The following is a 25,287-nucleotide window of genomic DNA, read 5'->3' on the forward strand; positions in this document are numbered from 1 at the left end:
GGGGGCAGTTGGGGGCAACCAGGCCATCAGTGGGGAGGGGGGCAATTTGGAGTGAGCAGGCCAGCAGGGGGCAGTTGGGGGTGATCAGGCCAGCAGGCAGAGTGGTTAGGAGCAATCAGGCAGGCAGTCAAGCAGGTGAGTGTTTAGGAGCCAGCAGTCCCGGATTGTGAGAGGGATGTCTGACTGCTGGTTTAGGCCCAATCCCTGTAAACTGGCAGTATGACATCCTTTGAAGGATCCCAGATTGGAGAGGGTGCAGGCTGGGCTGAGGGACATCTCCCCCACCATGCATGAATTTCATGCACTGGGCCACTAGTCAAATAAATAAAACTGCAGTCTTTCCAAAAGCCTTAGAGTTGGGTGCTTGGCATTAAGGAATGCACAATCAGTCTCCTTCCCGCCACCATGTTCTTCCCTTTTCAAGTAGGTGATCATGGATATCTATGCATAGAAACAATGGAAGATCGGCTGTCCTTTAGCCTGCTGCAGGACTACTTTAATGGGTTTTGTGTCAGCATTTCTTCAAATATTTTAAATTAAAAGGTTTACAAATTACATTTTCTTAGTGTGAAATATGAGTGACAGACTATAAGTAGTCATAATCTTAATTTTTTTTTTATTTAGGCAGTTATAGGAAGCTAGAGGCCCAATGCATGGAATTCACTCAAGAGTAGGCCTTCCTTTCCCTGGCTGCTGGCACCAGCTTCCCTCTGGTTCCTGGGACCTGGGCTTCCCTCTAGCACCCAGAACCTGGGCTTCCCTCACAGCCCTGGCTTCATCCGGAAGGTCATCTGGAATGATGGCCAGTCTATTTAGTATATTATGCTGTTATTATTATAGACTAGAGGCCCAGTGCAAGAAATTTGTGCATGGGGGGTTCTTTAGACTGGCCTACACCCCATCCAATCTGGGATCCCTTGGGGGATGTCCGACTGCTGGTTTAGGACAGATCCTAAACAGGCAGATGGACATCCCTCTCACAATCCGGGACTGTTGGCTCCTAACTGCTCACCTGCCTGCCTGCCTGATCACCCCTAACCCCTCTGCCTGCCTGCCTGCCAGATCACCACTAACTCCTCTGCCTGCCTGCCTGATCGCCTCTAACTGCCTCTGCCTGCCTGCTGGCCTGATTGCCCCTACCTTGCCCCCTGCCAGCCTGATGGCCCCTATGTTGCCCCCCTGCTGGCCTGATCATTCCTAACCACCTCTTCCTCAGCCCCCAGCCTAAGCCACAGTCTGGCCTCCCTCTGTCAGAGGTGACCTGGCCAATCAGGGGAAGACATCGACCCCATCACCCCCCTGCTGCTGCCACTGGTGGCCACCATGGCTGCCTGAGTCTCAGGCAGCTGCTGAGGCTTTGTCTGGAAGGATGTCTGGATGGTCGTCTGGAAGACATCTGCCCTAATTAGCATATTACCCTTTTATTAGTATAGATATTAACCTGTTTAGTTGACTATGAGTTTTAGCCACATTATCATAGCTCAAGGCTCATCCTATCTAATAAAAGAATAATATGCAAATTATCAGTCATGCTGCAACAAAGAGGGTGGCACCCAGAGTGGCTGAGGCAGGACGCTGGTGGCATTGCCCCTGCAATGTGAGTCCAGTGTCTGCACTCCAGCCAAGTGGAGGGAGGGAGGGTCCTCTGGCTGGAGGCTGGCGTGAGGGATGCTGGCATCGTTGCAGGCTGGGCTGAGGGACACCCCCCCTCCCTGATGCAAGTATTTCATGCACTGGGCATCTAGTTTAAAATAACATGGTTAAGAAGTTCTGATACACTAGCAGTCAGCAATCAGCTCTGATACACCTGCCATTTTAGTTGGGTTAATTTGCATACTCACTCCTGATTGGCTGGTGGGTGTAGCGAAGTGGCAGAGTGATGGTTAATTGCATGTTTCACTTTTATTAGTGTACATTGGAGGTAATTTCTGATGAAATCAAAAGGAGCAAAACCATGCACCAATTTTAAAAAGAGGTAAATAATAAGAGCCTACCTGATCACCCCTAACTGCCCAGAATTAGGGGAAGCAGGAGTGGAGTGGGTGGCCAGGAAGTATCAGGCATAATCTATAATAATCCTATCTAATAATAGACAAGCATGGTAATTGATCGTACCTTCGCTACGCCTCCCATTGGCTAATCAGCGAGATATGCAAATTAACCCAACCAAGATGGTGGCAGGCAGCCACGCAGCTGAAGCAAGCAGGAGGCTTGCTTGCTCCAGTGATGGAGAAAGCCAAGGTTCCTCACCTGCGGTGGCCCGGCTTTGAGCTCTGAAAGCAACAAAGTTTCAATTATAGAAGCTAAGCAAACCCCAGATACCTGCTTTCAGCAGGCCTTGGCCACAGAGCTGGAGCGAGCAAGAGCCGGTTCTCAGCTCCAGTGACAGCAACAAAGTTTCAATTATAGTAGGTAAATAAATCCCAGAATTAAAAAAAAAAAAAAGAAAAGAAGGAGAGGCTGGGAGCCTCAGTCGCTGGCCAGACTGAAAACGTCCCTCAGTCCCTCACCCAGACTGGCCAGGCACCCCAGTGGGACCCCCCACCCTAAAGGAGGTGTGGCCAGCCTGAAAACAGCCATCAGCCCCTCATCCAGGCTGGCCAGGCACCCCAGTGGGGACCCCCACCCTGAAGGGGGTGTGACCAGCTACAAACAGCCATCAGCCCCTCACCCAGGCTGGCCAGGAACCCCAGTGAGGACCCCCACCCTGATCCAGGACACCCTTCAGGGCAAACCAGCCAGCCCCCACCCGTGCACCAGGCCTCTATCCTATATAGTAAAAGGGTAATATGCAAACTGACCCTAACAGCAGAAAGACTGGGAATGACTGGTCACTATGACACACACTGACCACCAAGGGGCAGACACTCAATTCAAGAGCTGCCCTCTGGTGGTCAGTGCGCTCCCACATGGAGGAGCTCTGCTCAGCCACAAGCCAGGTTGATGGCTGCCAGTTCAGCGGTGGTGGTGGGAGCCTCTCCTGCCTCCTCAGCAGTGCTAAGGATGTCCAACTGCAGCTTAGGTCTGCTCCCTGCTGGCAAGTGGACATCCCCCGAGGGCTGCTGGGCTGCCAGAGGGATGTCTGATTGTCAGGTTAGGCCCAATTCCCCAGGGAGCAGGCCTAAGCCAGCAGGTGGTCATCCCCCGAAGGGTCCCAGACTGTGAGAGGGCACAGGCCGGGCTGAGGGACCCCCCCGAGTGCACAAATTTTTGTGCACCAGGCCTCTAGTAAAAGCATAATATGCTAATTAGACTGGACAGCTGAATGACCTTCCAGATGTCATTCCGGACATCCTTCTGGATGACCTTTGGGATGAAGCCATGGCAGTGGGGCAGAGGCATAGGTAGTTAGGGCTGATCAGGTAGGCAGTCAAGTGGTTAGGGGTGATCAAGCAGGCAGGAAAGCAGGTAGGGGCAATCAGGCAGGCAGGCAGAGTTGTTAGGGGTCATCAGGCAGGCAGGTGAGTAGTTAGGGGTGATCAGGAAGCCAGGTGAGCAGTTAGAAGTGATCAGACAGGCAGGCAGAGTGGTTAGGGGTGATCAGGCAGGCAGTCCCAGATTGCAAGAGGGATGTCCAACTGCCAGTTTAGGGCCGATCCTGCAGGGGTCCCTGTGGGATTGGGCCTAAACCGGCAGTCTGACATCCCCTTGAGTGGTCCCGGATTGTGAGAGGGTGTGGGCCGGGCTGACTCTCCCCCCCATCCCACCCCTGCTCTGAGCACATGAATTTCGTGCACTGGGCCTCTAGTGTTTGTAATAATAAGGAATTACAAGTGAGCACCTCATGATAATGGATGTAACTGTCTATTAAAGGAGATACTCTAATCCAGTGGTTCTCAACCTTCCTAATGCCACAACCCTTTAATACAGTTCCTCATGGTGTGACCCCACCATAAAATTATTTTCGTTGCTAATTCATAACTGTAATTTTGCTACTGTTATGAATTGTAATGTAAATATCTGATATGCAGGATGTATTTTCATTGTTTGTTACAAATTGAACATAATTAAAGCATAGTGATTAATCACAAAAACAATATGTAATTATATATGTCTTTTCTGATGGTCTTAGGGGACCCTTGTGAAAGGGTCGTTCGACCCCTAAAGGGGCACGACCCACAGGTTGAGAACCGCTGCTCTAATCAGTGATGAGAAACTATTTTGCCCCTAATTCTCTCTTCTGAGGGGTCCTTGTTACATATGAAATCATAGCACACACCACCCTCAGATGTAGCTGTAACGCACAGTCACGCTCACAAAATATTCCTACACTCGTGGAGCTCTTCTTGTGGAGTCTTTCAACACAAGCCAAGGATCAACTGCAGTGGAACAAGCCACAGTTTTCCTTCCTGCTTCTCTCAGGACAACTTACCATCCTGTGGCAAATGATGAAACTCAAAAAGAGTGATATCTACCCGGCCAGTGTGGCTCAGCTGGCTGGAGTGTTGTCCTGTGCACCAAAAGTCCATGGGCTCGATCTCGGTCAGGCCTCATGCCTGGGTTTCGGGTTCAATCCCTGGTTGGAGTGCTTACAAGAGGCAACCAATCAATGTTTCTCTCATGCATCCATGTCTCTCTCTCTCTCTCTCTCTCTCTCTCTCTCTCTCTCAAAAAACAACAACAACAACAAAAATTCCAATAAACAAACAATCATTCCAAGATGGTTAGACCCACAGAGCAGCCAGGTGCAAATGACCCACAGAGCCACGCCAGCAGTCAGAGAAAACAGGAGTGGCTGACCAGGCTCATCGGCCCAGTCCCGGCCCTGAGAGGAGAGCCTGTGCCTGGTGCATGTGACCTTCCACTGAGCACCCCTCTGGGTGGGGAGTGATGCACGGAACGACCAGCGGAGAGTGAGGCCTGGGCTGATGGACACATGCCCCTTCCAGCCGCCAGCTGACTGTCCTTCAGAGCTGATGTTTCTCCCTCTCTCCCACTCCCTTCCTCTCTGAAATCAATAAAAGTATATATATATATATATATATATATATATATATATATATATATATTTTTTTTTTTTTTTTTTTTTTAAAGAACTCAAGGTTTTGGTCACACTCTGAGTTATCTTCCTCCTCTATGACCTTCTAGCGTTAAAGTCTTGGGAAAACTTCCCAATCCCCACTTCCTCAGTTTCCTATAAAAAATGGAGACGATAATGGTTTCAGGGAGGTTATGAGGCTTAAAGTGCTAAAATGCTAAAATGCTGAGACTAGCATGCCCAGTTCCAAAAAGTGGCTATTACACGAGGCATTAAATGCACATTGTAACTGGCACACGTTGGCAGGCGGGCTGCATGCCTGGACGTTGCGCCCTGCGGCACACTGGCTCCCTCCCTACTCCTGGGGTGAGTCTGAGAATTCCTGTAGCGCCACCAGCCCAGAGGTGATAGAGCATCCTGTCCCTCCTCTGCCAGCTGGGAGGCAGGCATGAGTGAACTGCAGCCCCTCCACCTGCAGGCCTGAGCGGGTTTTAGAATTCCTGTCAACACACTGTTCCCAGCAGCCACCATCCATTAGTCAGAATTGACACAAAAATTAAAACATTTGACCTCTCAGCTTCAGAGCATCCGAGCTTTTAGGAAATGATTGCTCCCATGGTCTCACCCAGAGCTCCACGTTGTCATAAATTTCTCAATGTGGTTGACAGAATAGCATCAAAGGCTACGGGTGGGGTAACCCTGGGGCATCTATGGTAGCTCTGCGCCCTCAGAGGTCGCTGCACCAGAGAAGGGCTAAGGTGGCATGAGAATGCCCTTGAAGTGCCTGCTCACGGCCAGTGGACAAAGCCTCTGTTTTCTTCCTTACAGTTGACATTCAGCATTATCCTGTATCAGTGCCAGGTGCACCGCCTAGTGGTTAGACAACCATGTGCTCTTCAGGGTGGTCCCCCGAATTTCCGGAGCCCACCTGGCCCCATGCATAGTTATGACGATATTGACTCTGTTCCCCAGCTGTCCTTCATACCCGGGGCTGCTCTGCAGCTGATCTCGTGGTCCCGACTCGTGCCCAGACTTCCTCGGGCGGCTGGAGCAGAGTCCCGTGATGGCCCGTGTTCTCCGCACGCCGAGCACCAGGGAAGCGTGTCCGCCCCGGCGCCTTGCTCCCCACAGCAGAGCTCACAGAGGCCGGGGCTGCTTTCGCTCTTGTTTTTTGTCTTCAGGTGAGGAGAGGAAAGTCGAGAGACAGATTCTGATTCTCACTGGATGTCAAAGAATTCATCCACCGTTATCTGTGGACAGGCTGTCCGCACTGCGCAGGAAGATGCTTACCTGTTTTAATCTTTTAGCAATAAATGAATTTGTAAGAATTTTTAAGAATTCTGATAGAATTGCAACATGCAATATGCAACATGTTCATTCAGAAAGACATCTAGGAATCACAAGTGCTTATCCTTGATCAAAATTATCATCTTTTGCTCACATTTAGTCACTTACCTTGGAACATGAAAATGTCACGTGGATGTATTTAGACTATAAGTGGTTAATGATGACATAAAGACTAAACTGAATACGTCAAATTATGATTCCTATAATCCTCAAGAAAAGCTGCTAGCTTTTTGTGTAACAGTGCGCCAGGTTTTTCCCTGTGCAGGGAGCAATTGGTTGGCTAAGCTCTAACGCAGGGCGCTTGGCAGGAAGGCTACAGAGGGAGGCCTGGGGCGACGGCTCTGTGGCCACCTGAAAGCTGATGATTCGATCCGTGCACTGCGGCAGCGAGAACTGAGAGGCAGGAGCAGCTTGACAAGGCCTCGGCAACAGAAACAAGGGAACCAGGAGAGGCTGTGCGCTGAGGTTGTGCGGAGTGAACGAGCAGCGTTCCCCTCCTTCCAGCTCGGTCTCAGGTCTCCGAGCCGTGCCAGTGCCAGTGGCGCCATTGAGTGAGGGGCAGAGAGGAGAAGAATGAGGGAGGGAGGCAAGGAATCGAAACTGGGCCGTGTTGCATTAAAGGCACCTACAGTTGAAGGTGCGTGCTGGGCAGATGTAGCCACGCATCGGAAACGGGGTGATGCCAGAGAGGGATGTTTGGGAACATCTGGAATGTGGACAACATTGGAAATCAGATAAGACCTCTCAGGAGAATTAAGAGAGAATGAAGGGAGGACTTGCGGCAATCCCATCAGCAATGTGCAAACAAACAAAACAAACTGGTGAGAGAAGGCGAACCACACCGTCGGAGCCCATGACCTTCAGGCCCGGACTGCCCAGCTTCAATCCGCCTCCACCACCGGTTAGCTCTGTGACCGTGGGCAAGACAGGTAGCATGTCTGGGCATCACTTTCCTCATCTGTAGCATGAGCTCCACCTCAGAGAGTATCATGTTGCTGAAATAAATCAACGTTTATAAAGCATTTTGAATAATGCCGGACCCTCAGTAAAAACAGCTCAGCTCTTCGTTGTTGTAAAATACAAAGTGTTACAAATCCTTTAGCCCCCAAATATTGATCTAAATTTTGCATTCTATTTTACGTCTCTACTGCGCCTACTTTTTGGAAGTTTATCTTATTCTACTCATAGCTCTAGTGGATCCTGAATGAAGTATTATTAAATTCACTACCTATTTCCTGTTAAAAGTAAATCTCAGGAAAGGTAAAATCAATTATTTTCTTCACAAAACAATTACCTTATAAAAAACTCAGAGAAGCCCTAGCTGGCTTGGCTCAGTGGATAGAGCATCAGCCTGTGGACTGGGGGGTCCCAGGTTCAATTCCGGCCAAGGGCACATGCCTGGGTTGTGGGTTCCATCCCCAGTGGGGGAGGGGGGGCGGTGGGAGGCAGCCAATCAATGATTCTCTCTCATCATTGATGTTTCTATCTCTCTCTCCTTCTCCCTTCCTCTCTGAAATCAGTAAAGAAATATATTTAAAAAAAAAAAAACAAAACTCAGAGAAGTTGTCTCAGGGTATTCTGCCATGTAATCATGTTTCCAGGGTTAAATCGATTAACAGTTTTCCTCAGGGGCCTGTTTCTCCAGTACTTTCCTTCTTTTACTTACTCTTTTCACTTTTCAAGACTAAAATGATGGAAGTGAGTTTTTCCTACATTCCAGGCGTTTCTGCTCATAGAGTGACGGCCGGCCTTTGGCATTGCCCTGGCCCCCTAGTCCGCTCGGTGGGGACCCTGCAGACTATCCCCAAGTACATAACCTCGTGTTCTTCGCCGCCGCCCCTTGGGCTGGCTCGGTGTTTGCTATGTAATGCATGAGAAAGCGTAAGAAACTCTGAACCCCTCAGGCAGGGCATTGGCCCTGTGTGATGAGGGCGGCCGAGCAGGTGGTTTAGAGGCTCAGCACGGCTCACTGAGGTCCCTGGTCACCACTCGGAGGGTGAGACCTGAGGCAGGATGGCTGGTGGCTCCCCACCATGACTTCCTGCTCATGTCACCACTGAAAGTGCTTGGGGTCCAGGCACCTGGGGCTTGTGCTCAGTGGACATCATCTTTCCTCTCTGCTCAGCTCCCAGAGCACCAGCCAGCTCCCCGCGGCCCCCTCCCCGCCACCGCCCCGGACCCACTGGGAGGCTCACACAGAGCCTCAAGAGCTTCTTGTCCAGGCGGAGGCAAGTTTCATGTTCTCACCAGTCTGCACGGCCCTCTCAGCCTGTTAACCAGGACTGTGTCCTGAGACGGTCACGGTGATGGAGATAAGGAGTCACAGGAACAGAGACAGGGCTGTTCCTGTAAGACAAAGGCCTCAAGATAGGCTTTAGCAGGTGGTAGAGAGACTCAAAAGCTAAAGAGATCATGCAGTGGGGAAGGAGGAAAAAATCAGTGCTCATATAGAAATGGATGCTAAAGACAGAAAAGCATAGCTAACCAAACATGTCTGAGCAATAAGTAGACAAATTTCGTGCAATAAAGTGGTTGGTAAGAGAAGCAATAAAGAGCTACATGGAAAGCCCTGGCCAGGTGGCTCAGTTGATTGGTGCATCATCCCAGACACCAAACTGTGGTGGGTTTGATCCCCAGTCAGGGAGTGTACAGGGGGCAACAGATCAATGTTTCTCTCTCTGTCCCTCTCGCTCTAAAAAAAAAAATCAATAAACATATCTTTGGTCATCATCTTACGGTTATTGAAATTGTCAAGAAAGGGGTGACACACATGTAAATAAAATAATTTAAAACAAGAAATATTTCTAAAAATCTTAAGTGCCAGGATTTACATGAAAATGTCTTCAATAATTGCCTGCATTTAACCTATAACCTATAATAATAAAAGCGTAATATGCAAATAGACCAAACAGCCAAACAGCAGAACGACCATCCGGATGACCACGCTATGACAGGCCCTGGTGCCAGGCCAGCCAAGGCGGGTGTAATGCCATTGGTCGGGGGGCCCGCCATCACCCCACGATCACCTCACAGAGGGAGGCCCAGGCCACCCTCTGCAGGGCGATTGATTGGGGGGCTTTGCGGAACCAGAGAACTGGGGGTGTGTGGCAAGGGGTGGGGCCTTGGTGGGTGTAGGCAAGGGGCGGGGCCTTGCAGCCAGACAGTGAGGGCCCCGGCAGCCGGGGACTCAGGGCCTACCTTGCACGAATTTCGTGCATCGGGCCTCTAGTTATATGATAAGAAACTTATATGGAAACAAAGTGGCCAATGCACACCTACCAGCCGGTCTCCTTGGTTATTAATAAAGAAGCGTTGAGCTTGCTGACCTTTTGCAATGAATATAGAGTTAATGTAAGAGAGAAGCACAGTCACTGGACGCAGTCATAGCCTCTGCTGCAATGAGAGAAGTACAGGCCACAATGTGGGGCTTTGTTGTTGTTGTTTTGTGGTTTACTAATTTTATTTTAATTGTTTTTTATATTTGCCTCCTTATATTTCTTTTTTCCCTTTATGTTCTTCCATCACCATTTATCCTCCCTCTACCATCTTCCACCTCCCCTTCCGCCCTCCCCACAGGAGTTCTTTCACTTTTTTCTTTCTATTTTGCTCAATCCCTCCTCCCCAAATGTTTTCAAGTGGGTTGTTCCAGATGCCACAACAAAGCAGAGGCTTCAGAGTTAGCTTCCCCATTAACATGTGCGGAGCTACCAGCACCTGCTCCCTGGGACACAAGGAGCAGGAAGGCCTCACCTGTGTCCTGACTCCCGGGTGGTGGTGTCACGCAGTAATCAGGGCACCATGATGCCTAGATCTTCTTGCTGGAAGATTTACTCGAAATAAATTATTCAGTTAATATATAACCAAATACACTGTAAATTTTACTGCTTCAACAATCACAGACAGATGTAGGAACTTCTACAAACAAATTACTCGGGGGGGGGGGTGGGGGGGGACAGAAAATAAGTAGATATAGAGAGTGCAAATCAGAATTAAAGTAACAATGTTATCCTACTGCATCAGTTCAATGCTACATCCCATACCAGGGTTGTCTCATTTTTTTAGCCTCCCCATTAATCCAGCTAGAATTTGAATTAGTCCTGATTAGGGGTTAATATATTATTTATAGCCTTTACACTCGTGCTAAGTTGTGCATTTTCACCCCAACAAGGATAATAATTCGGTCAGGTTTATACAAAAGCAATTTAATTGTATAATATATCATTATGTTAAAATAAACTTTTTATATTTTTTTCACAGACTTGAGTCAAAGGAACCTTTCCTATCTGTTGGGTGAGTATATGTCTAAGTATTTTAAATCTCAATTCTTTAATCAATTTTTAGTTCAAATTACCGAGGCTTGCTGAGATTGTGTTTCAGTCATTTAATTCCATATTCAGAGTCTTACCACATCTCTGGTCCATCATTTCTTCAGCGGCATCAATACCTCCATTTTATAAAGACTCACATGAAACACACCCTAGGCTGTGCTGTGACCTCAGACATGCTGCTGACAAATGTCTGTGAAACACTCTATCCCAATGAGCACACGGTAGACTAATCATCTCTATTCTCATCATGTAAACATGCTCAGTCAGGTTCTAACCTTCCCTCTGAACTGCAGCGTCACTGTTTCCTGTCGCCCACCTTTGCTGTTTTCTTTCCGTCTTCTCTGCTTAGTGTTTCTTTCGCCAGTTTCTCTAGCTCTATCTCCAAAATCTCTGTCTTTTCTCTTTTTTTCTCATTTCACTTTTATTTCTCCACTCCATTCACACTGCTGGCTCCCTGAACACAGAGCTGGTGGTATCGTCCTGAGTCAAGATACATGGTCCAATGATCGTATATTGTGGGCAAGAACACATGGATGATCTTCGGGCATTTCGAACTAATTGTTCTTAACGGATCTGTCCAGTAATCCCTTGACTAATATATTAAAGGATTATTAATGTACTAGTCACTTCAGGACATTCTAATAGTCAGTCAAAGGTGAGCACTTCTGCATGCTCAGCATTATGTCGCTGCTGTCTGGTCTCAGAGGAGTGGGAAGAGGTGGTGTCTCGCTCTGAGGAGGTTGTGCGGCATTTGATGAAAAACCAATCACATCTGGGGTCCACTGTACTCACGCTCGGTAACCAGGACACGGGTGGGGTTAGATTCTGAGTGACCACATCCATTTTCTTTTATGTCTTTATTCGTGGCCTTTGAATATTTCTGTTACTCCTTGAGCACCATGGTTCCCTCCCCTTTTCTCCTCATAAAAGCATCTCAGAAAGTCGCTTGAATCACAGTAGTCAAAATAATTGCTTGGGAGGCGGGGGAATAGAAAGGAGCAGGTGATTTTTTGGAGGACTTCATGAAAAATGGGAGGTCGAGGTGATCTGGTCCAAAGAAATCACTAGAGCGCGCTTCCTTCCCTCATTGGTCACCTCTGCTGTTGTTAGGCACCACTAAGCCGAGAGGAGCCTTTCATTCGGAAGGCATGTGTGTCCTGCCCTCGCATCAACAGGGTGAAACAGCTTTTCTTCACGCCTCACTTAGTGCACTTTCTCAGCGGCGTTCCGTCCTCCCACTGCACTGAGATGGAAGTCATTTTTTATTGCACACCCTCCATAGTCTTTGTTCTAAACTTATTCAGAGTTTAGAACTCAGTACTAGAACCCCGAGAAAAAGTTCCCAAAGAAGAATGATTTATAACTCAGCAAATACTCAACATGGGGAAACTGACATAGCAGATGATGACATGACTTAGGTATGAATTAAGTATGACTTAGATGTGACGGAAACAACTTAGGTATGACTTAGATATGACTTAGGTGTGACAGGTATGACTTAAGTATGATTTAGACATGACTTAGGTATGACTTAGACGTGACTGAAACATAACTTAGATGTGACTTAGATATGACTTAGTTATGACTTAGAAGTAAAGTGGGTTGAAATATATACCCAAATGGCTCTGCTGACTGGACACTTTATGTCATAGTGAAATTTCTCCATTCTCCTCCAAGGAAATGATTTTAAATAAAATTGTCCAAAAGTATGTACAAATCTTTCCTGACCCTTTTCAGTGAGAGAGCAGGGTAATGGTGACTATGAGGCACACACGAGCCTACCAGGCAACAGGTAATCTACTGCAAGGAACATATATTCAAAGTAGTGACTTTTATCTCAGTTGCTTGCCAAAGGGAATAAGAGCATGGTGTGTGGTCCATGATATCGTGGGCACGTGACTATAAACATAGGACCCTGCACAACTCATGGACATTCACTTTAATTCTGTGTTGAATAAAAACTCATCTTAGTGAATATCGCAGTGTTAAATATTGCATACTCCAGCCCACTGCCTGCCAGTGTCTTAAAACGGTGCTCCTATGTACATTTAGAAACTGCTTCCACCTCCTTGCCCCTGACCCTGACAGACAAGCTCTATTAGTTTAGGCAGTTGTTTCAACCGCAAGTTTCAGGTCCTTATTTGTGAAATAGAGAATCAATAAGAAAACTTGCATCATGCATTTAGCTCCATCCATGGTTCCTAGGGATTGTCAGAATGTCAGCTCTCCTTGCAGCCCTAGAGGTGCGTTCATGTTGTGCCAGAGAGTCAGAGAGTGAGCGCCTTCTGCAAGCCATGCTGGAGCTACATGTGGAAATCAATGAAGTTTTTATAAAGCAGAGAAAAATAAAACTTGTGAATGAAATAAGCTATCAAACATGAGCACATATATTCCATTTCATATTTCAATGATGAACATTAATAATTGTCATTTAAATTCCTTAGATAAAAAGAAATGTTGATACATTTCGATGCGCATCTCTTCTTAATGTAAATATGGGAACAAATTTTCTCCTCAGATAAATGTGCTGCAGAAATTATGAAATAGCATTTTTATTTTTTAAAATAGATTTTTATTAATTTCAGAGAGAAACTGAGAGGGAGAGAGATAGAAACATCCCTGAGAGAGAAACCCATCGGCTGCCTCCTGCACACCCCCTACTGGGCATCGAGCCTGCAACCCCGGCTTGTGCCCTGATCAGGAATCAAGCCATGACCTCCTGGTTCATAGGTCGATGCTCAACCACTGAGCACACTGGCCAGGCATGAAATAGCGTTTTTAAATGACACAACATAAAATCAATCAGAACATACCCATGGAAAATTTTGTCATAAACAGTTACAACACAAGGAAATATTTGCTTATAGAAAAGCTCAGGGAATGTGGAAGGAAATCGGTGATCTCAGGCCTTCAACTCTAGGCTGATATAAGAACTTTTACATTTACAAGTCAGTGATGAGTAAATAATGTCATTAGGAAAATAAAAAAATAGCCCTGCTGGTTTGGCTTCATGGATAGAGCATCAGCCTGAGGACTGAATGGTCCCAGGTTTGAATCCAGTCAAATGCATGTACCTCAGTTTCAGGCTCGATCCCTGGCCCCAGTCAGGGCCCTTGAGGGAGGCAACCAATCAATGTGTTTCTCTTACACTGATGTATCTCTCTCTCTCCCCCTCCCTTCCACTCTCTCTAAAAATAAATGGAAAAAAAATATCCTCAGGTGAGGATTAACAAAAAAAAAAGAAAGGAAAATAAACAATAAACGTTAGCCTAGCACGAAGCCTGAAGGCTCATTTGACAGTCTGATGCTGTTTCCCAGGGTGGGTCAATGCATACGGTGGTTTCCATGGCTACCTGGCAATTCTGGTCCCACCAGGCCTCAAAACCCTGTCTGCACCAAGCCTGCATCCTCTGCATCCTCCCCATCCTCCCCTTACTGCCCACACGCAGGTTGTCCTCACAGACATTCATGGTCTCGGGATCGCTTCAGAAAAACCTGTGGAACCTAACTTTGCACAGCTGCTCCCTGCTTTGAGGCACATGGGGGGGGACACACTGATGGAGACCTGTCTGGGCTCAGCATGGGCGGCCAGGAGGTACAGACCGGAAGGTGTGCCTCGGGGTCTGCAAGGGCCTGTGAGCACGCTGCCTGCACTCACGCGCACGAAACTCACTCTGGCGTCGTCCCAGACCTCAGGTTGGGGCTGCACTAAACCTTAGATGTTAAATTATTAAACAATATAATTTAAATACTTAATAAGTGATTTTATTAAATATTAATACCAATGTTTCATTTTTCAAATTATTATAAATATTCTCATATAAATGCATGATTTATATGTAATATGTATTACATGTATAATTTATTATATATAATATAAAATACTTTTCTATAAATAAAATAATTTTAATTAGATTCACAAATTAAAATGCTTTCCCCTGTCACCTGACAATAAAAAGTACCAGCTGCGCTGCCTTGACCTTCAGCGCAGAGCTCAGGCCTGGGCCAGCAGACCCATCAGTCAGCCTGCTGTGCTGCACGTCCTCCCGGCTTTACACCTGGAAGCAATGCCGAGAACGCCCTGGCAAGGCGTCCCTGTGTGGCAGCAGGCGGACTCTGATTTGGGAAGTGAGCAGGAGCAGAGCGGCATCGAGTCTGCACTTGGAAAAGAACAAGGGCTGAGTGGTCGATCCAGTTAAGACTCTAAAATCAGAATCTTAGTTTAAGACCAATTTTGCCTGGAAAACGGTTTCCCAGCTTCTTAATGGACAGCACAGAGGAGGGGAGAAGGGCCTGCTGCTCCTGGCCGTTGGAGAGGACGATGTAGAGGTGCCCGCTGGGGCAGCGTGTGAGTCCTCGGGGGAGAGTCACGCCTCCCACACACTGAGTGGTTTTAACAACATACTCAAGGCACTAAATGAAACCTCCAGGGAATTAGTTCTCCTCACCTCGTCAGCGTGAACCTGACCTTTTAAAGCAGTGGTTCTCAACCTTCTGGCCCTTTAAATACAGTTCCTCATGTTGTGGTGACCCCCCAACCATACAATTATTTTCTTGCCTCTTCATAACTGTAATGTTGCTACTGTTATGAATCGTAATGTAAATATCTGATATGCAGGATGGTCTTAGACGACCCCTGTGAAAGGGTCGTTCGACCGCCAAAGGGGTCGCGACCCACAGGTTGAGAACCACTTTTAAAGGGAAGACTTTGCATATGAATTGATTGCATTTTGGAATTGAAACTTTGATTCACACCAGTTGTTCGGCAGATGACTTTCTGCATGAGTAGCTTGATTGTAAGAATGATTATTTATTGCATGGCAAACACATTTTTCAGGCTTTTTCACTGATGTAGAATAATTTAAGTAACTCAGGCTATTTAAAAATTATATGGATACAGCTCAGAATATATTCTTTTCCCAGCTTGACTGAGAGGCATTTAAACACACACTCAGGACATAAAGCCCAGTTATTGCCTGATCTCGCTGAGGTGCTGGCTCCGGGAGTGAGGGTCCCTGGCCAGCCGCGCCCGCTCTCCTGCTCAGTCCCCCCAAGGCCGCGGACACCCTCATCTGTGATGGAAGGAAATCCGCAGTTTGGGCTGCCATGGTGAGCCTGGAGGACATTATAGTAAATGAAACGTCAGACAGAAAGGCCAGGCTGCATGGCCTCACGAGGTGGAGCTGGACGAGCTGGGCTCAGAGCCTGGGGAAGATGGGGGGGGCGGGGGAGAGAGCAGTGGCTGCCAGCGACACGGGCGCATGAGTTCTGGGAGCTGCCGTTAATGGTGACTCGGTAATAGCACTGTGTTGTATACTTGAAACTTGCTTTTTAAAGAAGTGGATCTTAAATGTTCTCACCCAGAAAGCGGAACGATGTGAGGTGATGGATAGGTTCATTAGCTTGGTTGTGGAAGTCATTTCACAATCTGTACGTATTCGAAAACACCACATGTGTGTCTTAAATATATGCAGTTTCATTTGTCAAAAAATAGGATCTGTAAAAAACAGGAAGAACAGAAAGAAAATGCCTGATGGAAATGCCATTTCTTTAGAGCATCAGAGTCAGTGAGTGAGGGGCTCCCCACTGAGAGAGGTGGGGACACACCCTTGTCCTTAACCTAGTTACCCGTGAGGGAAAAGCAGCCGCGGGGAGGCCACATGTCCCAGGCCTGTCGTTTGGGCAGCGCAGCCAGGAGGCCGCACCTTCACATCCCTCAGGGAGCTCAGTCCATTCCCCACAGGTCGCTGCGGGGACCAGGCAGGGAGAGGGAGATGGGCGCGTGCCCTGTGACGTTGGGGGGACAGCCAAGATGCTTGCTGTCAGTCACACCGGGAACAGAGGCCATGGGCCAGGCGGGTGTGGCCACTGCGTGCTCACGGGGATTTGAGACACTGTCGCCCTCGTGCTCGGGGCTCCTGTTCCTCTGGGCTCCCCGGGACTTTCGTTGCAGGGCGCACTCCTGGGCTCCCTGCCCCCGCGTGGCCCACGGCCGGCGGACCCCACGCACAGTGGGAGGCAACTCTGGACACTGGCTCTGCCTCCAGCTCCATTGAAGCCCCAGCCACGTCTGCGACTGGACTTTGGAAACCCGGGACTGTAACTCCACGCAAAGAAAGCCCTCATCCTCCCCGGCGGCTCTCCGACGTTTTCTTTCTTTCCTTTTGAGATCATAAGGAACCACCCCAGCACCCGCTGGGGAAAGGGACGCCCCAAGGCCGCTGGTAGAAGGGTCGGGGTGACTGTGGCAGGTGCTAAAATCCAGTGTCAAAACGAAGGGGAGGGTAACGAGAAACTGCCCCCAAGCTTCCGACACACCCACCGGACCTCCTGGAGTCGCCAGCGGCCGATCCGGTGACTACCTTTTGATGGTGTGGCTTCCATTTCCTCTAGGTCTCCAGGGCAGCAGGGAGGCGGGGATGCAGCCAATTTCCCTCTAAAAGTCAATTTTCTCGTTTTTCAGACTCAGACAAGCGCCACCACAGAATGAATGGTTCCTTTAGCAACTGCGCTCGCGGTATTTCTCTGAGGCCCCGGGCTGCTTCTCGGCGAGTGCAGGGCGCTTGCGATGCCGCAGTTGTATTTCATTGTATCAGCCTGCCCCCAGCCCAGCGCTGGGGAACCCGCGGACGGTAGCCCAGGCTTTTCCTGCTGCCCTGTCAGTGTCCTCCCCCCGGGCCCTCAAGATCATTTCACCCGCACGGATGGCACACACAGCACCCAGTAAGCGGGGTGACCGGTCCTGTGTGTGTCTGCTTTGGCAGAGGTGCCTCGGCAGCAGGCACTGGCGGCTGCTCCTAATGAAACACAGAGGGGCCCTCGCACAGCCTTCCTCGGTCCTTCCAGCTCTGAATGTCAGGCCGCACAGGGCTGCTGTGGCCACAACCACTTTCATTTCTCCGGAGAAACGTTCCCCTGGGGAGAGGGAAGTCGCGCAGCGGCAGGGCGGGCTGGACGGGCGTTCCTGGAGGGAAGGAAACGCGCAGGAGCGTTAAATAGACTAATTGGCGTCTGCTCAGAAAGGAGGCAGCCGTGCGGGACTTTGCAGCCGATGACATTTCAGAAGTGTTACCAGCGCTTCCACTCGCACCTCGCGCATTCCTGTAACAAAGTGCCCCCTACGCCAAATGCCACGTCTGTACCGGCTTCGCTTGGAGCCTTGGCATCTTGTCACAGCAACCTTCCCCCGATCTGGGTGTCATCTATGGTCACTAAACACGAAGGTGTTTAAAAAGCAACCTCTCATTTGATATCTAGTCAGAGAGAAAACACTATGAGGCATTAAATCCATTCAACCGATAGCAAGCCTGATGTCACACAGGCTCCGTGTGTATTTAAGGTAAAATGGTGTTAAAATTGTACCTTAAACAATATTGGCTAAATAACCTAACGGCACTCTCTAAACTCTTAGTCATAGCAATTGTTACCTCTTAATTATTTTATTTTTAAATATTTTACCGATTTTAGAGAGGAAGGGAGAGAGAAACATGGATGTGAGAGGGATACGCCGAGCGGCCGGCTGCCTCCTGCACACCCAGCTGCTGCTGCTGGGGGTGAGGGCTCCCGCCCGCCCGCCCTGCGATCCCGGCCTCCACGCCCAGCTCTGAGCAGCTCCGGCCTCGGGAGGGGAATGTGCTCACAGAAACCAGCAGCCTTCCCCGAGGTGCTGAGCACTGCTCTCACAGGCTCTGCATCGGTCCCGGGTCGGTGGGGTTCTGACGTGTCTGCGAGTGGCCGTGTCCCTCAATGAAAGCGAACCAGCATCTGCTAGTGGCTTGCAGGTCCAGGGGCTCCCTGTCCTGTTCTTTTTCCGAGAAGCCCCATGTCCGGTGACCGCATGTGAGGTTTCACTCAGAGCCACCAAGCACGGGCTGTCATTGTGGAACACTGACTCCAGGGGCCTGAGGGCATCTTCTTCTGGGCTTTTCCATGGACTGCATCCTGGTCAGACCCCCTCTGGCCCATTCTCCTTTCCTACTTAAAGTGTGTCGGCTCTTTACCATTAAAGCTCCCAGGGCCCATCTCAGAGTTCCAGACCCGCACAGAACACGCCACAGCGGCTCCAGGGCAGGGGCGACATTGTGATGGCAGACAGCACGCCTCCCTGGCTCCAGGGGCAACGCAGCTCGGCCCCGATCACCAGTGCCCCCTGGGCCACAGCAGACCGCAGAGAGCCCTGCAGAGTCCCTCTCATCACAGATGGGTGCCAGGCAGGGGGCAGATGTCCTCGGGCCATGGAGGGCAGGCCAGCCAGGCCTGGAAAGCAGTGTTCTCCAGCCACTCTGCTCATGCACACACAGGAAGGGATGACCTGCTCACACACACACAGGAAGGGATGATCTGCTCACACACACACAGGAAGGGATGACCTGCTCAGGGCACACAGGTAGGGATGACCTGCTCACATGCACACACAGGAAGGGATGACCTGCTCACACACACACAGGAAGGGATGACCTGCTCACACACACAGAGGAAGGGATGGCCTGCTCACATGCACACAGGAGGGGATGGCCTGCTCACACGCACACAGGAAAGGATGACCTGCTCACACACACACAGGAAGGGATGACCTGCTCACACACACACAGGAAGGGATGACCTGCTGAGGGCACACAGGTAGGGATGACCTGCTCACATGCACACACAGGAAGGGATGGCCTGCTCACACACACACAGGAAGGGATGACCTGCTCACACACACACAGGAAGGGATGACCTGCTCACACACACACAGGAAGGGATGACCTGCTCACACACACACAGGAAGGGATGGCCTGCTCACATGCACACAGGAAGGGATGGCCTGCTCACATGCACACAGGAAAGGATGACCTGCTCACACGCACACAGGAAGGGATGGCCTGCTCACACGCACACAGGAAGGGATGGCCTGCTCACATGCACACAGGAAGGGATGGCCTGCTCACACACACACAGGAAAGGATGACCTGCTCACACACACACAGGAAGGGATGACCTGCTCACACACACACAGGAAAGGATGACCTGCTCACACACACACAGGAAGGGATGACCTGCTCACACACACACAGGAAAGGATGACCTGCTCACACGCACACAGGAAGGGATGACCTGCTCACACACACACAGGAAGGGATGACCTGCTCACAAACACACAGGAAGGGATGACCTGCTCACATGCACACAGGAAGGGATGACCTGCTCACACACACACAGGAAGGGATGACCTGCTCACGCATACACAGGAAGGGATGACCTGCTCAGGGCACACAGGTAGGGATGACCTGCTCACATGCACACACAGGAAGGGATGACCTGCTCACACACACACAGGAAGGGATGACCTGCTCACACACACACAGGAAGGGATGACCTGCTCACACACACACAGGAAGGGATGACCTGCTCACACACACACAGGAAGGGATGACCTGCTCACACACACACAGGAAGGGATGACCTGCTCACACACACACAGGAAGGGATGACCTGCTCACACGCACACAGGAAGGGATGACCTGCTCACACGCACACAGGAAGGGATGACCTGCTCACATGCACACACAGGAAGGGATGACCTGCTCACACACACACAGGAAGGGATGACCTGCTCACACGCACACAGGAAGGGATGGCCTGCTCACATGCACACACAGGAAGGGATGACCTGCTCACATGCACACAGGAAGGGATGACCTGCTCACATGCACACAGGAAGGGATGACCTGCTCACACACACACAGGAAGGGATGACCTGCTCACACACACACAGGAAGGGATGACCTGCTCACATGCACACAGGAAGGGATAGACCTGCTCACACACACACAGGAAGGGATGACCTGCTCACACACACACAGGAAGGGATGACGTGCTCACACACACACACAGGAAGGGATGACCTGCTCACACACACACAGGAAGGGATGACGTGCTCACACACACACACAGGAAGGGATGACCTGCTCACACACACACACAGGAAGGGATGACCTGCTAACATGCACACAGGAAGGGATGACCTGCTCACACACACACAGGAAGGGATGACCTGCTCACACACACACAGGAAGGGATGACCTGCTCACACACACACAGGAAGGGATGACCTGCTCACATGCACACAGGAAGGGATGACCTGCTCACACACACACAGGAAGGGATGACGTGCTCACACACACACACAGGAAGGGATGACCTGCTCACACGCACACACAGGAAGGGATTACCTGCTAACATGCACACAGGAAAGGATGACCTGCTCAGGACACACAGGAAGGGATGACCCCCCCACCCCAAACCAAGTGTTCCTGGATGGAGAGAGTCAGAGACCCAGGCTTCTTCCCAATGAGGCCCTCATCTTCAGCTCATGGCCCTAGGTTAGTCCTGGGGACGGCCTCCTTCCCACTGAGTCACCTTCAGCCTCTGCACAGGGAGGGTTGGCTGTGCCTCCTTCTGCTTCTTGAAGCCCATCTCCTCTCCTGAGTCTGTCCACAGGGCTGGGCTCAGAGCCTCTGGCCCATCCCCGGGATTGCCGTGGCAGATCTGACTGATGTCTAGAAAGAGTTGGGAAGAGGAGTTGGGGGAGAGGATTGAAAATGGAAACAGAAGATGGGCTTGGAGGCCACTGTGGCCCCTGGTCCAGGTCTGAGTGGATGGAGGTAGCAAACCTGAGGAGGTGGCCTCACCTTTGAATCGGGCTGAATTCAGGATTACAGGGGTGACGCATGCGACACCTGGTGGCACTCAATAAACATGTGTGACTACAGGGTAATGTTTCCTGACCGTGTGGTGTCTGCTCTAACCAGAACTCTCCATGCCTCTGTGGCCAGCTCTGCAGAAAGAATGTGCTTCTTCCCAGCGCTGGGCCCCACACTGGGTGCCGAGGAGGCCCTGAGGCACGGAGAGGAGGGGCTGCGAGTGAGGATACCAGGAGGGCAGGGTGCTGCTCTGTGTCAGCTGGACCCAATGGGTGTCAATTTTCTCACTGCACATGACGGGGCACCCACACCCGCTTACTGAATGCTTCCTCGTCGGTTTTGATAGCTGTATGACATTCTCCAGTATGAATACTCCATGCCTTTTGACCAGTCTCTTATTGATGGATAGGTGGTGTGGCCATATTTGCCACAATTAACCGTGTATGTATCACCTGGGATCCAGCTATTCCATTTTTCAAAATTGATCCAGCAGGTAGTCTCACTTTATTAACTTTGTTTATTCTCTCTCCTTTGTCCCACATCATCAGCTATAAATGGCTTTGCTGGGGATCAGAGTGGCTCCCCAATGTCACTTTCACTGACTTCATTAAAGTTCACAGTCTCTGTAAGATCTGCATTTCACCCCCAGGGAGGCCGAGGGGCAGCCTCAGACCCTGCTGAGTCCCCTCGCACACCGCGGGCCCCTCTTCCTTCTGCTTTATCCTCTCTTTGGAGTTTCATATTACAATCACCATGAATGTCTACATAATAGCTTAGTGATCCAGGGCAATTATTCTGTGCACAAAAGTTATTTTCACTTTTAGAGGCCGTGTGAACCTCAGATCTGCGTCGAAAGTGCTGGCAGAGGATTTAAAGCCTCGCTTCCCAATTAGAGTCTGTTCACCAGCCAGGAATGACTGATCTTTATTTCATCCGTCTCAAAATGTGACCTTTTCCACACTTTTAATGACATTTTAAAGTACAGAATATATCTTGATTCAAAAGGTTTCCCACTTAATTCTGCAGAACAAATCAGTTATCACAGTTTAACCGGTCGCTGCCAAATACCAGCAAATGATGGGCATCACTTACACTTTAAGAGCTTACGTGTGTGTCTGAGGGGGGAGGGGGGAATACCTGGAGCAGCTATATTTTGGCATGCCAACTAAGACAGATATTAAGATAAAAAATCAACCCCCAATGTTTCATGGTTTTAGATATCTTATTGTTTCTTCAGTGAAATTGTTACTGGGCCACATTCAGAACTCACCATTAGATCCCGCAGGCCACATTCAACTTCAAAATGACAGGACAACCTGGCCGGTGTGGCTCAGTTGGTTGGGCACCATCCCATGTACCAGGAGGCGCCAGTTGGATTCCCTCCCTGTCAGGGCACGTGCCCAGGTTGCAGGCTCAATCCCCAGTAGGGGGCATACAGGAGGCACACTACTGATGTTTCTCTCATCGATGTTTCTATTTCTCCCTTTCCCTTTCTCTCTAAAATCAATAAAAACATATTTTTAAAAAATAAAAATGACAGAACAGTCTAACCCAAGATGGCCATTGTAATGGTCTAAAATTCTAAATTAAATATTCAGATGTTTAAGCATTCTAGTGTAGATATGTTGTTTTCTTACAAATAATAATAATAATAATAATAATAATAATAATAATAATAATAAATGTCATGGGAGAAAGTCTCATAAATGTGTCCCATTCAGTTCAAAAAGCATCTCCTGGGTGACGCACACACCTGCCTCCCCTGGCTCCCCTCCCTTAGTGAGGCAGCGGCACGCACAGCCAGTCCCACACCATCTTCAGCCAGAAGATTGCAGACACCTGAGCACTGATGACCAAATCTGCTTAAAACAAGAGATGGCCGTGCCCGGCAGGATTCTGCCATGAGCCCGCCTGGAATATCTTACTGTGGAAACGTCAGCATCGAGAAACTCAAAGTCAATTAAGTTCAAAGGAGGAAGACAGGAGTGATGAATGGGATGGAGAGGCTGGTCTGTGAAGGAAAAGGCTAACGGAAATAAATCTGCATAGATTAGCTCTGTGACAGGAGCAGAAGAGGGCGGACAAGCATGGAGTCCAGTACAAATTCAGGAAGACAGCAATCAAATAATAACACCAGCAAAACAAAGTAGCAAAGACAAACAATAGCACAGGAGGTGGAATTTAATCCAACTCAACAAACTTTTTAATTGAGGACCAGGAGGCAGGCCTTTAAGGATGGGTGCCTGTTCAACACAATGAAGATACAACACGTTGACAGGTGCACACCTGGAGCAGAGCCCCTAACAGCGAACTTTCTGCTGAGCAACCAGTCCAGGTAAGGCGAAGGCTGTGGAGAGGGGGGTCTCTCCGAGAGCACGGAGCCTGGCTGGGCCACACAGAGCGCAGGACTGGGAAGGGCTGGCTGAGTGAGGAGGAAGGGGACACACTGCTGAAGGCTGTTGGAAGGAGCACCCGAATTTTGGAGGGAAATGAAGTTTGCAGTCTCCAGGTTACCTGGAGGTCATGCAGAGCAGCTGGAGAGGTGCTGTCGCGCGGTTCTTTGTTTATTTTGACACTTTGTAAAAAGAATGCTTTTGATTCCTTAGCAGCGTATGTGGTGGGTGGGGGTCTGGGAGAGACTTGAGACCAGGAATGCCTGTTGGGAGCCCTTGTCCCTGCTCCAGGCAAGACTGCATCTCCAGGCCAGGCCTTCCAAGGGGCTGGGTGCTTGGTTCACCTGCTGTCATACTTACAGTTCTCTCATCAAAGGTGACAAGATGTCTATAAAAATAAACGTTCATCCTCGTGGCAGCTTTAGAAAGTACTCATGAATCGGAGAGTGTTGTACTTAGATATTTATTTTCACTCGTTCTAAACCAGAAGACAGCAGTGAAAATGAAACACAGCTGGGAATCCCACGGGCAACTATTCTTCCCAAGAGAGCCTATTGGGGAAAGGTAACAAGTGCACCCCGTTCAGGCGACGCTTCCAAAACCAGAATCCCTCGCTGGCTCAGCCAGGAGAGAGAAAAAGAATTCTTCTTCTTTTCCTTCTCCTTCCCTCTTGTTCCCAGAATTCACCCTTCACACATCTTTCCTTTAGAGTCGCCTCCCTTCAAATGTGAGGCAGTAAGCTTGACACAGCAGGTAAGAGACCAGGTCGGGCCGGGGCGGGTGGGTTGTTTAATCTTTTGAACTTCTTAGGCACTTGATCTTCTTAAGCTGCCAGGTCCTAGCCCACAATAGCCTGGAATTTTACAAATCCTTTAAGTTCCTGCTGCCAGCCGCCCCCCACCCCCAATCCAAAGGTCCTTGGGAGTAAATCCAATATTTTGTCAATAATGTTTAGGCTAAATAACTTAACTCACTGTTTTTGAATTTTGAATCTATGCATGTGTGTATCCAGTACACACACATACACACACACACTCCAAAGTAAATGTACAGATTTATACATATGAAAATGGACAGATGTCGGCATATTTCTTGGCTAAGTTTACAAATCTGTTCAACCATCTGTACATACTCTGAAAGTGGAAGCCTACACCCAGTTTTATGACGGGTTAGAGCCGGATCTTTGGTGCCGCTGAGGACATGTCCGACCCGGAGAGAAGGAGCTCGGCACTCAGGCCAGGGGCGCCTGTCCTCACTTCTGCCTGCAGGACTCCCGCAGGCGCACTGAGAGGAGGGTGCTAGAGAGCCGTGACCTTCCTGAAGCACGTTCTCCATCTGATTCCACCGCTGATTCCGACCAGCTAGAAGGACCAGGCCCAGTCCCCCTCTCTCATGACATCTTTGATCCCTGTGTCCCACCAACCACATCCTACAAGCTCTCCTAGTAGCGTTTATTTCTATTTTGGCACTTATGAAATTCTGCTTTGAATTATGGTCTTGTGAGTATTTGTCTGATCACTTACACTTAGAATGACTTTCCTTGAGATTAGGAGCCA

At 49.4% G+C, this 25,287-nt stretch overlaps 1 protein-coding gene across 4 annotated transcripts in view; it reads left to right on the top strand.

Moving 5' to 3' along the window:
* Positions 1-25,287, top strand: part of RALYL (RALY RNA binding protein like) — a 571,820-nt gene that overhangs the window by 464,479 nt on the left and 82,054 nt on the right. For all 4 annotated transcript variants that reach the window (XM_036337432.1, XM_036337429.1, XM_036337428.1 and 1 more), the window contains one exon: positions 10,583-10,615. In XM_036337432.1, coding sequence (XP_036193325.1) covers positions 10,583-10,615 — 33 coding nt within the window. The remainder of the gene's footprint in view (positions 1-10,582; positions 10,616-25,287) is intronic.

The sequence above is a fragment of the Myotis myotis genome, unplaced genomic scaffold, assembly GCF_014108235.1.
Source record: "Myotis myotis isolate mMyoMyo1 unplaced genomic scaffold, mMyoMyo1.p scaffold_m19_p_16, whole genome shotgun sequence".
In the NCBI taxonomy this organism is placed as follows: Eukaryota; Metazoa; Chordata; class Mammalia; order Chiroptera; family Vespertilionidae; genus Myotis; species Myotis myotis.